At 36.7% G+C, this 16,198-nt stretch overlaps 1 protein-coding gene across 5 annotated transcripts in view; it reads right to left on the reverse strand.

The window, feature by feature from the left end:
* The window catches only part of LOC139124099 (uncharacterized), a 29,726-nt gene extending 18,062 nt beyond the window's left edge, over positions 1-11,664 (reverse strand). The window contains exons 1-4 of one of the 5 annotated variants that reach the window (XM_070690240.1): positions 11,577-11,664; positions 10,430-10,740; positions 9,948-10,046; positions 351-748 (exon numbers count right to left, since the gene is read on the reverse strand). In XM_070690240.1, the coding sequence (XP_070546341.1) occupies positions 593-748; positions 9,948-10,046; positions 10,430-10,740; positions 11,577-11,655 (645 nt within the window). In that variant the 5' untranslated portion in view covers positions 11,656-11,664 and the 3' untranslated portion in view covers positions 351-592. Of the gene's footprint in view, positions 1-350; positions 749-3,888; positions 4,317-5,070; positions 5,170-5,693; positions 6,005-6,761; positions 9,078-9,947; positions 10,047-10,429; positions 10,741-11,576 lie in introns of those variants that run through there. The other 4 variants (XM_070690239.1, XM_070690237.1, XM_070690236.1 and 1 more) reach the window with 4 other exon arrangements.
* Between the last annotated feature and the right edge of the window lie 4,534 nt (positions 11,665-16,198).

A 16,198-nucleotide genomic window follows, 5' to 3' on the forward strand; every position in this document is an offset into this window, starting at 1 on the left:
TTTATAGTTGTACACTGTAAGTGTTAGTGTAGTGTGTGAGTGAATTAGTGAGTGAGTGAGTGAGTGAGAGATTGTGTGAGGGAAGGAGGGAAGGAGCAAGGGAGAATAACCAAGGAGAGAGAGAGAGAGAGAGAGAGAGAGAGAGAGAGAGAGAGAGAGAGAGTGTGTGTGTGTGTGTGTGTGTGTGTGTGTGTGTGACTGAGGGTAAGGAGGGAAGGAGCAAGGGAGAATAACCCATGCAGAACCCATGAGTACAAATTGTTATGTTGTCTTTCAAATTTACAATCGATTTCGGAAAGTTCTTGCTACCTCACATGTTTAGCTTAATGATATATGACGTGTTTATTTTTTCCAGTTCGTCGAATTACACTACAACAATGTATCATCTTCTCTAAGGTTGATTATGAACATTTTTAATTTCAAAACAACAATTTAGACAATATCAGGGCAAAGGAAAACATAATATGATGCTGTTGAACAATGACCTCTATCACCGGTGCTACAATGTCTGGACTGTTGAAATGACAAAATAAAAAATCAGCTTTGATTCTGAAATGTCCATCGGCATTGTTTCAGTGTCAAATTTCTGTTATTATGTTTCTTTATCATTTTCAGGATGGTGGTACATGCAATAGTATAGAATGTAGTCATCACGATGGGTATGGGTGCAGTACTCCACACTAGTAAACCATGTAACCTCTCCAGAAGGGTTCCACCAAACTTCTCCAGCCAATCGCTCAGGGCATTCCTTAAAAAACCACAAAGAGAAACACAAAGTCATGTATTCAACTCGGTCTTGTCTGATTATTGCTACGGTCTGGCCATAAGGATCATTATCTATCGCCACCAGTGCTATCTAACTTGAAGTTACACTAGTTGTAGATTCTCATTGAGTTGTCACTAGTCTTTTTAACAAATGCCAACTAAGCTATCTCGTTCGGCTCCACAAAGGACGTTCAGACGCGCAGAATTAAAACTTTCAAGCTCTACAACAGTCCCTGTTGTTCTGATGTGTTCTAGAACACAAGCAGATTTGAACATTGTCCAAAGGTACAATCTTATTGTATATGAACATTCCTAAACTGGGGTGGAGTTCAGGTACAATTACGTCCGTGTGTCTTTTCTTCCCCCTACCGCCCGGCTCTCCCTCCATCCCTCCCTCCGTGTACATACATGTATGCATGCATACATACATATATACACACATTCATACATACATACATACATACATACATACATACATACATACATACATACATACATACATACATACACACATACATGCATGCATGCATGCATGCATACATACATACATACATACATACATACATACATACATACATACATACATACATACATACATACATACATACATACATACATACATACATACATACATACATACATACATACATAGATACATACATAGATACATACATAGATACATACATACATACATACATACATACATACATACATACATACATACATACATACATAATATGTGCACGAATACGCTTAAGTGTTTCATACTTGATGCAGTTCAGTCGTTGCACCGAGCATTCTAGGAAGAGGTGAAAACAGCTTTTAAACATTCTAAACATTGGAACATGAAAAGAGAATACAAGCTATGTCCTTCGAAACTCTCTCAACGGATCTCTGCTAGTCTGTCAACTTTCCGCTTCTCAGCGGCACGTGTTTTTATCTCAGAAACAAAAAACTTGGCGCGTCCACTAATTCAAAAATAAAGGTAAAATATTTTCGTAAATTAGAGATTAGTGACAGAACTACATCCTTTAATTACCGAATCTGCTGTGTCCAATTCGTCTTGTATCACTCCAACGAGTCGATACAATCTTATTGTATATGAAGATTCCTTATCTGGGGTGGAGTTCAGGTATTATTACGTCCGTGTGTCCCTTCTTCCCCCTACCAACTGTTCGTCCATCACACCCTCCGCACGGCCCTCCCTCCGTCGCTCCCTCCGTGTACATGCATGCATGCATGCATGCATGCATGCATACATACATACATACATACATACATACATACATACATACATACATACATACATACATACATACATACATACATACATACATACATACATACATACATACATACATACATACATACATACATACATACATACATACATACATACATACATACATACATACATACATACATACATACATACATACATACATACATACATACATACATACATACATACATATGCTCATGGACAGCGAAAGATACTGACAGCTCTACCACGATTCTGCATTTTCTTCTGATTTTCTTCTGTTCCGGCGTTTCAAACTGACTGGCTGCCGCCGTGTCAAGTATATGAAGCCCTGTATGTCGCATTTCCGCTGTGTTTTTGAGGATAAATGAATATATCTATAAGGAGTTTCTACGAAACTGTTCCAGTGAGCGGATCTGAGAGGTGAACACGTTGCTGTGAACTGGCGACATCAGGTGTGTAAGGATCTGTCTGCATAATTGCCTACGTGGTCACCATGCTATCTTGCAATGACTGTGTGTTGGTAGTATTAACTTTAAATCCTACATGTGAGTGTAATGCGCTGCAGGCAAAAAACTTCGACCACTTATTCTCTGTAATATTTTGCTGTCCTGACCTTGTTATAATCTATTTTGTGGATGATTTGTAAAAATAATAGGTTAATCGTTTCTCGAAAGTAAAATCATGCATATTATCCCTTGATTGTTGATTATGATCGGGCATACGTTAAAATGATTTCCTTTGAATGACCAAAGTATTACCTAAAACCTTAACACGCCAATAGGGAACCGATATTTAGGGTCAGATTAGCACTACATTTGTAATCTACATCGTGAAGACGTCTCGAAGAAATTTAAGATTTTACAGCCTTAGTATTGTAAATTTCCACATGCTTTACAAGAATGGCGATCGTTCAAAAAAAATTCAATTAATGGTTTATGTATGGTAATTCGTTTAATACATAGTTACACTGCATAAAAACGCTATAATACTTACTGTATTAGCATGAATTATTGCCTGTATTTTAGCTGAATAGTGCATATACAGGTGAATACAGTTAATATCCATTGCTTGTATTCAGCAAGCCTGTATTCATGTGGATTCATGTGAATTCACGTGTATTATTCTATAATACAGGCAACTCATTAATGTGAATTTATCTGTATTATTGCGTTTTCATGCAGAGTTAAATGAAATATTAAATGATCCCTTGTCCTTATTCTTGTTTTTGATTTCTAGAATTAAACAAACTGTTTTTCGCAATGCCAACATTTACAGGATTTTCACGTATTCTGTACAGCACTTTGTTTACTGTGCAGATATTTATCTTTCATCACGACCACCCCAAAAGTAATAACTCCGCGTTCAAAACTATCGGTAAAAGATTGTTAGTCCAAATGTGACGTATATCGAGAAATAATGCAATTTTTTTGTCCCAGGGAATAATTACCTTTCAAGTAAACGCACAAGTTATACGCTTCTACAAATCCTCTCATAAATGTTAAACTAAGTCTTTTGTGGCTTGAGGATCGGTTTTTGTGATGTGTAAATCTACTGAATATATGCAACTGATGTTACTATCCCAATAAGAAAAAAAACATTATTTTATCAATATTGAACTCAAAATCAGAGAGAGGTAGAAGTAGAGATGTAGTGAGGGAGAGAGAGAGAGAGAGAGAGAGAGAGAGAGAGAGAGAGAGAGAGAGAGAGAGAAGAGAGAGAGAGAGAGAGAGAGAGAGAGAGAGAGAGACAGACAGACAGACAGACAGACAGATATCGGAGGGAGGAGGATGGGAGGGAGACAATGTAGATCCTGCGACAACTTACTTGTTGTCGTCTAAATTTACATTCGATTAAAGTAATTTCTGTTTAGTGATACGTATTTAATGTTCATATCTTCTTCACCAATTACAATATATGTAAACGTATCCTCTTTTTAAGATTGGTAATGCAATATGCTAATACACTGAAATACTTAGACAACTTTTCGATAAATAAACAAAACACAATACGGAGCTGTTGTTCAATGATCTCCATCACAGTGTCTTTACAGTTAAAATGAAGATTTAACAATCATTAATCTATGTTTATTCTCTAGTGTCCATCGACGTTCAGTGTCAAAAAGGTTTCATCATTATGTTTCGATATCAACTTCAGGATGGTGGTATATGCAATAGTACAGGAAGTAATCATCACGATGGGTGTGAGTGCAGTACATTACATTGGTAGACCATGTAACCTCTCCAGATGGGTCCCACCAGATGTCTCCAGCCAATCGCTCAGGACATTCCTGAAAAACCAAGAAATAGAAACACCATGTCAATGTCTCTAACTTGATCGTGTCCCATTATTGCTATGGTTTGACCACAAACTTGGAATTTCACTATCTCAACAAAGAATTAACTTTAAGTGCCTCTAGTTATTTTCAGCAAGTTGTAACTACCATTTTTATAAATGCCCTCCATGTTGTATTGTTCTTTTTTGCAAACCATATCTCAACGGGCATTATTAACAATATCAGGTTCTCCATAGTCCCTTTGAGTGAAGGAAAGGTGTTTCCTATGTGTTCTAGAAAACCTGAATATTTGCGCATTGTCCAAAGGTATAATTTGTATTTATGAAGAATCATAATTCTAATCTGGATTCAGTTGCTAGCGTTGCACACACACTGATACATACATACATACATACATACATACATACATACATACATACATACATACATACATACATACATACACATGCATGCATGCAGTGCATGTCAACCACTTTGTCGTTAAAGTGAGAGCATCACATCAAATAATGACACAGTATACACATTTTCTAGATTATCTGATAGACTTGATACTTTGTCTCAACATGCCTTTCACTGAAGAACAATAAATTGTCGTCGATAGTTATAACAAACATGTGAAGGTCAGAACTACATATAAAGTTACATGAGATATGCTATTTATACTACGAGAAAGCCTACTCTTAATTCAAACAACACAAATATTAGAAAATTTTACAAATTACAAGTTGTCGCGTCACAACCTACTTACATCCATTCTGTTAGTTATTGCTCTCAGCTTGTGTCCCTCATACAGTTCCAGCGTTCCATTGATACAAAGGACAACTTCCTCCCCAGCAATCCTCTCTCCCTTGAACGTGAAAATTCAATGAAATTGCTAAGTATCAATTAGATTAAACATGTACCCAAACGCAATTTAGAGTTTCGTATGGCATTACAAACGAAACATGAAATATTTAAAGGACGCAGTTAGAATAATCTTCAACTATAATACTCGTTACTTGTTACAGTAAATACTATAGCTATAGGCGTATTATTTATTACAGTATATAAATGACGGATGGGAAACTGTCTTCGTACTTGATGCACTTCAGCTGCTTCAAGCAATCTGTTTTTGCCATCAGCATTCCATGGATAAATGAAAACAATGTTTAAAGATTCCACATATTCAACCCTAAAAAAGGAAAATGAAATACGTATGTACATCGACACTCTGTCTCACTCTCACCTGATCTCTGTCGGTCTTACTAGCTCTACGTTTCTGTGTCTGTTTCTATCTGAAAATCACTGAATCTCTACGGTCAGTAAATTCAAAAACAGGTTGAAACATTTGCGCAAACAGAGAGATTAATGACAGAATTGTCTCCTATTTACCAAATCTGCCGTGTCCACTACATCCTGTACCACCTCAACTAATCGATACGATTTGGTACCTTCAATAAACGGACCAATTGCTTTGTAGATATACTTGGACTCAAATGGTTCACTTTTCTCAAGTTCGTCACGTAAATTCCACAACTCTTCCGTACATTCTACTTCCTGTTGAAGAACTGCGTTTAGCACGACGCCATCATACTCAGTCAAAGAAATATGTGAACATTTCCACTCCTCAGACACGTACGGTTCATCGGAGTCACAGAGAACGTTTGGCAGCAGGGTGGCAAAGAGGAACGCCAACAACATGTCTTAAAAAGAGAGAAAAAGAAATGTAAACGGATTATTTACGAATAACTGGAAACTGGAAACAAGAAAATTTTAAAATTTTAATCAAACTTTTTGCTAGGAAACTGAGAACGTTTGTCTTGCATAATCAAGAATCAGAATCAGTGGTCACTTGGCAAAGCCCTGGACGAGTGAAACAAATCCCATTCATTCATCCATCCATTCATCCATCCATCCGTCAATCTATACGTTTTAAATTAAAATGGTCTAATTACGCAACGAGACATAGAAAACATTTCTTGCCTAACAGGCCTCAAAAGAGACCACGCACGTACCAGAAGGTTTTTATTAAAATCTGACTGTTCATCAAACGGTTTCTTAGTTCTAAGTAAACCGAACGTTATTAATACCGCGTATCATCATATATTCTTCGTCAGGGATAATATGCTTTGCAGCTTTAAAAAAAAATTATTAAGTATCCAATCATAAATGACTGGCTAAATGTAATAAGTAAAATCAAGAAAAAGTCAGGAATTGACGCCTGCGGCTTGCTTTCATGCCCCGAAAAATGGATCATTGTATAATTTCCGTACGGAATGATCGACAATTTGAGAAACAGCAAGGGCAATGTTGAAAGAATATAAAGAACTTTCGTGTATCATAGCCAGCGGCAAATTCTAGCAATCAGGGCGCAATGTGACCGACACGATATCAGGCATAGTAACAAAATTACGAAAAGTAAGACGATATGCAATAGAATACTAAGTGTACAATACTCACTGAAAGCCTGGTGCAATTTTACTCTTTCATGAACTGCACAGCAATATCGTGAAATATGCGCAATGTTGCAAACTCGCATATTTATATTCTTGAAAATATGTATTTTTATAACTTTTAGGAAATGCGATGCTGATATGCTAAATTTAGCAAAAGACTGGCTTTGCGGAAAACAAATAATAAATCATCCAAAACCGCAGATGTTGCATTTTTGTTGCCGGCAATTATTTAACCATCTGTTTGTTCAAGTCCCTTTTTCTTTTGTTGCTGATAAAGTGTAGCTTGGTCAAACTCAATTCGCATTTTTGCAAGGCCCTGGTACGAAAAGCAGTGTGACAATTAAAGGATATATCACTCACTGCTAAAAGTAGAGTGTGAAGACACGGTTACTGTTTGATATGTTTAATATTATTCTTTCATTGTAGAAAAATTCATTTTTTACAGCCGAATTGTAAGACGGATCCAAGATAAGTACTTGGTAAAGCTATGATAGGCTTCGTCGAATAGTAATTAATATAGCTACCTAATAAGGAATCCTACGAAAAATAAGCTTGCCTGAATCAAACAAATGCCCGTGGGTATAACGAGTCGAACCTGCACGGTTATATACACTGAACACATCATTTATATGATTATTTGCATAATTATTCCTGCGTGACAGGCTCATTTCCGCATTGTTAAGTTGACGATCAATGTGCGTATTAACATTTGCAGCGTAGCCTAACTGCTGACAGTCATACTTTGGAGAATATCTTCTTCTTGTTTGATATTGACGTGAAAAAGTATATATCAACACAATGATAGGCCAAAATCTCAGTCCCCTTATAAATTTTGCCTCCACAAATATCATGATGATCAGAGTGACTCTATTGCATCATTGATACATAAAGTCTTTCAAAATATCATGGATGTGTGAATGCAGGTAAGTGAGCTAAACAAATGTTTTGAGTTGAAAATATTAATTCGAAATCAATCGGCATATTTCCCTCATCATAATACATAAGGGATAGTAGAATGAAAGTAAATTTTGGATGACTGCCACTCTCTGATGCCATCGTGCGTAGCACGGGTTTAATTTTTACTGGAGTACAAAATACAGGTCGCCCATTAGATGAACTGAATAACTCTGTTTTTGTTGGTTATCTCATGAGCTTAAATGGCGCCATAATCTATTGTTTTACATTTCTAAACATCATTGTCGCTGCGAAGTTTGTACAGCGTTTGTGAAGATATTTTTCTTTCATTTTGACCAATCATCCTGTATTGTAACACTTCACTGTCCGTCCCAAAATATCGCTTCAAGACTGCCAGTTCCAATCAGACAAAGATCGAGCAATAGTGCACTCTTCGATTATCCGAAAAGGTGGTTTGCATTCAAGTAAACTCATAAATTATACTCGAGCACGCATCCTCTCATAACGAATTCATCTAAGCAAAGTATAGTTTGAAGATTATTTTGTGATGTGTAATTGTACTAAGTACAACCCTCGATGTTACTCTCATAATCAAAAATACCAATTTTGAGACTCAAATTCAGAGAGAGAGAGAGAGAGAGAGAGAGAGAGAGAGAGAGAGAGAGAGAGAGAGAGAGAGAGAGCAGAACGTGAGACAACTTAATTGCTGTCTCCCAATCTACAGTCGTGGACGGTAGGTGCGTATAAAATCACAAGCGATGGTGATTGATATGTATTTATATCTCCCTAGCTTCATGGATTACAATACATTGAAATTTATCCTCCTCCTTAGGATGAATAATGCACAATCCTTATTATTTAACAGAACACTTTAGACAATATCACGGAAAATAAAGGGCATAATACGGAGCTATTGTTCAATGATCTCTGACTATAGTGAAAAAGAGCTACAGTTTCTTTGCAGTTAAAATGAAACTTTAAAAAGTCATAATCCATTTGATTCTCTGATTTCCTTGGGTATTGTTCCAGTGTCAAAATATGTCATTCTGTTTCAATATCAGTTTCAGGATGGTGGTACAAGCAATAGTATAGGAAGTAGTCGTCAACATGGGTATGCATGCAGTACATCACATTCGTAGACCATGTAACCTCTCCAGAAGGATTCCACCAAACTTCTCCAGCCAATCGCTCAGGGCATTCCTGAAAAACCGTAGATACTTGGGTATTGTTCCAGTGTCAAAATATGTCATTCTGTTTCAATATCAGTTTCAGGATGGTGGTACAAGCAATAGTATAGGAAGTAGTCGTCAACATGGGTATGCATGCAGTACATCACATTCGTAGACCATGTAACCTCTCCAGAAGGATTCCACCAAACTTCTCCAGCCAATCGCTCAGGGCATTCCTGAAAAACCGTAGAAAGGAGAAAGACCAAGTCAGGTATTCAACACGGTCTTGTATGTTTATCGCCATGGTGTAGCCATTTTGATAGTTTATCTCTGTCGCCATCAATGAGATGTAACCTGACGATACACCGGTTGGAAATTTTGCTGAAGTTGTCACTCCTGTTATATTAATGTCAACTATGTTACTTGTTCGATTCTACAAAACATGCTTAGATGAGCAATAGTGTAAAAGCTACAATAGTATAATCTAGAAAGAACTATAATGTGGGGTAGAATCGTCTTTTAGCAATAACACTGTACACAAGTGATATATATATCATGCATGCATATGTATGCATGCAAACATACATACATACATACATGCATGCATACATACATACTACATACATACAAACATACATACATACATACATACATACATACATACATACATACATACATACATGCATGCATGCATGCATGCATGCATGCATGCATGCATACATACATACATACATACATACATACATACATACATACATACATACATACATACATACATACATACATACATACATACATACATACATACATACATACATACATACATACATACATACATACATACATACATACATACATACATACATACATTCATACAATACTGGAAAATGAATTATGTAAATATAAATGAGCTGCCGTCTTGCACTCATTTGTCAACAACAACAAAGACAACACGGGTTAGCATAGACAAACAGACTGGGTTGATGCGTCCAAGACTTTCGACATGATGACGAGAGTAGAACGAAAAAGTTTCTTCTTAAATTAAAGAACACAGATATTAGAAAATGATAAACATTAAAACTCATCGAGTTTTTCAGCTTACTTACCTCCATTTTGTTGCTTTTTGCTCTCAGCTTGTGTCCGTTATAGTAGTCTAGCGTTCCATTGAAACACATGACCACTTCTTCACCTTTAATCCTGGATCCCTGAAACATGAAAAAACAAAGCAATTGCTAAGTATTGACCATATATATATATATATATATATATATATATATATATATATATATATATATATATATATATATATATATATATATACAATCTGCAAGTGATATGCCATTAATCACAGGCATTCTAACAATAAATTAAACTATGTACAAAAATTAAAAATCTCACACCCATTACAACGAAAACAAAAATGAAGTACACATCTACATTCCTCTTTCGACACTCTGCCTCTCCCTCGATCTCCGTTGTTCTGCCCCTGTCGCGAAAGGAAGAATCTCTATCGCCAACGAATTCGACAGTAAGTGTCCACACTTGCCAAACAACATATACAAATGACAGAACTAAATCTTCTATTTACCAAATCTGCCGTGTCCAGTTCGTCCTGTAGGACGTTGACGAGTCGAAATGTTTTTGTTCCTTCAATGAACGGACCAATTGTTTTGTAAATATACTTGGTCTCAAATGGTGTACTTTCCTCTAGTTCGTCACGTAAATTCCACAACTCTTCCGTGCAATCTATTTCCTGTAGAACAACTGCGTTTGTCACGACACCGTCATACTCCGTCACTTTAAGATGTGAACATTTCCATTCCTCAGACACGTACGGTTCATCCGAGTCACAGAGAACGATTGGCAACAGGGTGGCAAAGAGGAACATCAACAGCATGTCTTGAGAATGAAAAAAGAGCGGATATGAATTCTTTATTTAAATGAATTATTTTTGGACAGGCGATGATTAAGGTCACGCGTACTTAAAAACAAATTTCAAATTCCCTTAAACTTTCCCCGAGTGAATTTGAAGGCTCGTCTTTCATAATCAAGAATGTAAATTAACAGGGCAAAGTTCCGACGGGAGAAATGAAAAAACGAAATTGAGTAAATGAAAGAAAGTAAAAAAGTCTTGAACGAGAGAAACAAATACATAATACTTATCAATGCTTTCAATTAAGAATGACATTTGTTAACTTCCTGGGAATAATAAAGTTGTCGTTTCACACAATAAGTCTTTTAAAAATCATTGTTACCTCAGAGGTGAGAGGGGAGACCAGAAAAGCAGCATAGTAGTCTAAGAAGAGAATAGAAATGTATGCCCTGCAAAGCGTTCCTCACTTTCACCGAAAATCATGAAATGGACTCTGTGAATCCCCGTTTTTTTGAGCGGCGTAAGTCGTTTTGCAGCCTACAAAATGTAATGATGTAATATGATAATAGTTTTCAATGGCAGAAGACTGACATTATGTAATTAGTAAAATCATTAAGAATCGTTGCAAAAAAGATAGGTTGAGGCATACGGCTTTAATGTCTAGAACAATGGATCATCGTATAACTTCCGTGCTAAATAACTCACAATTTTAGAAATAGTGTGAGTATTTTTGAAAAGGCAATTTGAACACGGTAACTTTTATCATGGCAATGGGAGCAGTCTAGTAATCAGGGCACAACATGACCTACATGAAAATCAAAACGCATTGCAATATAACTACAATAATTGATAAAGTACTCACTGAAGCGAAGTACAATGTTCTGTTTCATGAACTGCACTGCAATATCGTGGTATCTGCGCAATGCTTCAAACTCGCACATTTATATTCGTGAAGAAAGTGTCTTTTTATAACTTTGAGGTTATTTAACGCAGATATACAATGCTAATCAAAAGACTGGAAACGCAACAGCCGTCATAATAAGCCATTCAGAAATTACAGATGTTACATAATTGATTGCCGGCAATGTTCACACGTGTTTATTAGAGAAATGCTAGTCCCACTTCCTTTCTGTTGCTCATATAGTGTCGTGTAGTCCATCTATATTTGAATATTTTTCTCAGACCCTGGTAATGAGAAGTGGTGTGAAAATTACAAGAGCTAACATTCACCGCTTACAAGATAGTATGAAATTTCCTGTAGCTCTTAGACGATTGATTTTACTATTTTGTTTTAATATAGAACAATTCACTTTTATTCCATAATATATGTTTAGAGACGTAGCATTCAGCTTGGCGACTCATACAGAACCATACTTTGTCATATTCTTTTGGTGCGGTGGTCTCCCTAACTTGCCGTTAGACATCACGAAAGGTCCTGTAATGAGTATCATTCGATGCATATAAATAACCTACAAGGTCCCTTGATCAAATGGAAAATAGCTTTTGCGTTGTAAACCACTATGCTGTGGTGGCACCAGGTGTTCGGAACGGGAAAGCGTACCCTGATTGCCACACTTGTACACACTAGTCCGAAGTGACGAATATCATTTGTAATCGCGTCAAGGGACAATGACAAATTTTCTGCTGTGAGTCAAATCTACGTATGCTTTCACTTTTCATGTGAAAAAACGGACATATATATCGATGCAATATACCGTCAAAGTTTAAATGATTTGAATGTAGCAAATAGTTTAAGCTATACTCGGAATATTTAAAGAGGAAGGTAGAGTACTTAAGAAAGCATAATGCAGACGAGTACTGTGTCTTTAATCTGTTTTGTATTTGGACAGTTATAAATGTTTGGCAAGGTGGAGTACTTCGGAAAGCATAATACAGACGAGTACTGTGTCTTTAATCTGTTTTGTATTTGGACACTGACAGCTATAAATGCGTGGCACATTTTACCCAAACAAACAAAGATACTGGTGAGAAAAACATTGAATATTAGTCACGGTTTATTTACGAATTTCTATTAGTCTACATCAGTTTGTGTTAATGGATGCATTTCAAATGTAATTAAATGAAACCACTCTCGATTCTGAATTGTTTTATTGAAAACAAACCCTGCACAACTATTTACATATCCGAACGCACTGAGAGTTACATTATGTGTGCACCTCGTGCAATAGGACGATTGTTTAAAACTAAAGAGTGTTTCCGGTGTCTTTGTTGAAACAGATACAAAGTGTGGGTTTCAACCAATAATCAAACTATTATTTTAGGGGAAATGAAAAGTGTACCCTCTTAAGTTCATTCTATGTGACTTTCCCTTAAGGTACTTCGTGAGGATTAATTTTACGACATTAATTGTTTAAGTTTTTATCAAAGTGAGCGAGCCTGAACAGTGTTTTTCGACCTTCCAAACGTCATTCCGACCAAAAACAAGCTCTCTCGGTTCAATTTGGTTAATTAAAAATTCAAAGCAAAATGATCGGGTGTTAATTTATTACATCTCACTCATGTGAGCGAACGCAATGAGAAAAATACGCCTATTTGTTTTTGATATTATCTTTTGGTGTGATCATCCGCAAGTGTTAATCCGCCGAAGTGTAAATGCAATATGTACATTACGCTAAATGTTTTACAAACGACTGTTGTACTTAACAACAATCGGACGCTAGTCAGCTTACATCTATTTTAGGTTTATTTGTCTTTTCAATTCGAAATCAGTGGGGCTTTGTACGATTGATTTGGTAGAAACACAAAAATATACCAGTGGAAGTATGTAGCGGAAGAATTTACAATGTAAACACATGTACCGTTGAGTGAGTGGTCCTGGCGACAAATTACTATGGTCCATTTCGTTTCCTCTTGTGCATCATCAGGTTATATTTCTAGGCATTGTAGTAATATTGTTGGACAATTAGGGATAAAGCAGTCACTTTGTTATTGCTACAAACGTCATAATATTACGGATCAGAACAACTGTAATAATTATGAACCACAAAATACAGATCGACGACATGGGGTGAGGTAATTTGGGGTTAGTCAATTGAGGCTATTCAAAAAACACCATCTTCTGAAATTAAAATAATGCTGCTAACGAAATTTTCCTTGTGCTCTTTTCAAGTGAAATGTAGAATTTTTAAAGTGTATTGCTCTCAACTGTACGGTGGCCACCTCTGGTTCAAATATTCTGCTGATGCCATGAGAACACTGAAAGTTGCCTACAACAATGCCGCCCGTATTTTTGGGGGTTATGAGAGACGAAGTAGTGCCAGCTCCATGTTTGTCACAAATGGGCTATGCAACCTTGATGCTCTTCTTAGAAAACAAATGTATGGTTTTATAGTACGGTTATCACGCAGAGGAAATACGAGTGTACGTCAAGTTTATGATTGCATGTATTTTATTTCTGATCTCCGCAAAATGTGGATAAAATCACTTTTCCATTAAGCGGTTGTGGTTGTTTTTTTTGCATGATAATGCACCACTAAAATCACTTCCTCATTGTGTATTATGATATTTATTTATTTGTACCTTAATTCATTATTGTACTGAGATTTCTATGGACATATTTAGTCCGAAATAAAGTGAAATAATAATAATAATATATTTGCATCTAAGCTGTCAAAATTTATAAATAATAATATTAATATCGCTTAGAAATATGTCAGGGTAGTGTTACGCCCATATGACACAAATATACTAAAAATTGACATGTATACAATATTTGCCACAGAAAGTGCCACAAAAATAGTACCCTTGTTTTACAACAGGTGTGCTCGCAAATGTATGTATGTGTGACCATTTACACGTAAAGAGACAGCCATTGCAATCCCACAATCACTGAGCCAAACAAAGGTAAATGTTAATGCAAAAACATTGTTAATGTAAATGTGCTTTCCAAATATTGTTTACACCCAATCTGTTGGTCTCGACATTCCATATCTTGGGCCAGACAGATAGAGAATACGGATAGTTTTCAATCGGATTCGAACCCACAACATACGGCATCAGTCGCCTAGCTGAGAGGCCCGAGACAGAACCAGTCGGCTAAATCTCCACTCCCAAAAAAGAGTAGTTCATAGCCGGCTAAGTTGTTACATTTTTCTGACTGAGACCTTTAAACACGTTGTAGAGTTCGTGAAGCACTCACGCACGCATGCTCACTATCATACATCGCACATACACACTTTATCGAAGCGAAGAAACGAATTTCATCGCTTTAACTGGGCGAACGATACCTCGGGGACAATTCTGTCCACCAGCAGTGTTACCGACCAAGGATAGAAAATACGGATAGTTTTCAATCGGATTCGAACCACAACATACAGCATCAGTCGCCTAGCTGAGAGGCCCGAGACAGAACCAGTCGGCTAAATCTCCACTCCCAAAAAGAGTGGTTCAATAGCCGGCTAAGTTGTTACATTTTTCTGACTGAGACCTTTCAACACGTTGTAGAGTTCGTGAAGCACTCACGCACGCATGCTCACTATCATACATCGCACATACACACTTTATCGAAGCGAAGAAACGAATTTCATCGCTTTAACTGGGCGAACGATAACCTCGGGGACAATTCTGTCCACCAGCAGTGTTAGTGTACTCTTAAAGTAATCTCTTTCCTTTATTCTAAACAGACATACATACTACTAAACGGTTGTTGAATATTGGTGTGCGTTGGATGCATAAGTTATAAAGCACCTCTAAGGGAAACATTTTGACCACTAACTTGATAGTTCCTACTTTTCATTGGACTATGATGCCATCGCCGTATATGTATTGTTTGCAATGTGTGCTTTTCCCCACACAGAGTTGACACACGATACAACGGCAAATGTAAAATGTACAAAATTCAGGGTAAATGTTCCTCAAAAGTAAACTCTGCATAGTGCATAGCAATACCCAGCAATTTTGCCTAAACTTTGAGATCATGGGGCTAGAGAGGTAACGAATACACAATAAGATCTTAGGTCAAGGCAATAAGGATTCAAACGTGAAAACATTGGATTTCTGGGATTTGGCAATTTTTGGATATTATGACCCGCTGAAGATTTCCACTAATAAATCTTTTTTACAATTGTTTTTCGAAACACCATCTTGACAACAAATTTTGTAGAGACAATATCTTCTGTGTAGATACCTTACTTTAATTTTAACCATTCCTCCAAATATGTAAAACAAAAAACTGTCCGATCCCAAATATCACTGGAAGAAAGCAAGGCATCGTTAGCATATATATAGTACATAAGAACGTCCCGATTGGTTATTTGCGTTCACGTCATCACATAATTATAGTCTCGAAAGGTTGGAAGATGTGTTTACGTGGAATATGTCCTTTAGATATTACTATTCACATCGGAAAAATAGTTATATAGATTGTAAACCTGAAAATCTGAGAAAGACAGAGAGAGGGAGGTTGAGAGAGGGGAGGGAGGGCTTGCAGGACCTGTGACAACTTACTTGTTGTCTCCCAAATTA

Source organism: Ptychodera flava (assembly GCF_041260155.1).
Source record: "Ptychodera flava strain L36383 chromosome 23 unlocalized genomic scaffold, AS_Pfla_20210202 Scaffold_23__1_contigs__length_28996876_pilon, whole genome shotgun sequence".
Lineage (NCBI taxonomy): Eukaryota > Metazoa > Hemichordata > Enteropneusta > Ptychoderidae > Ptychodera > Ptychodera flava.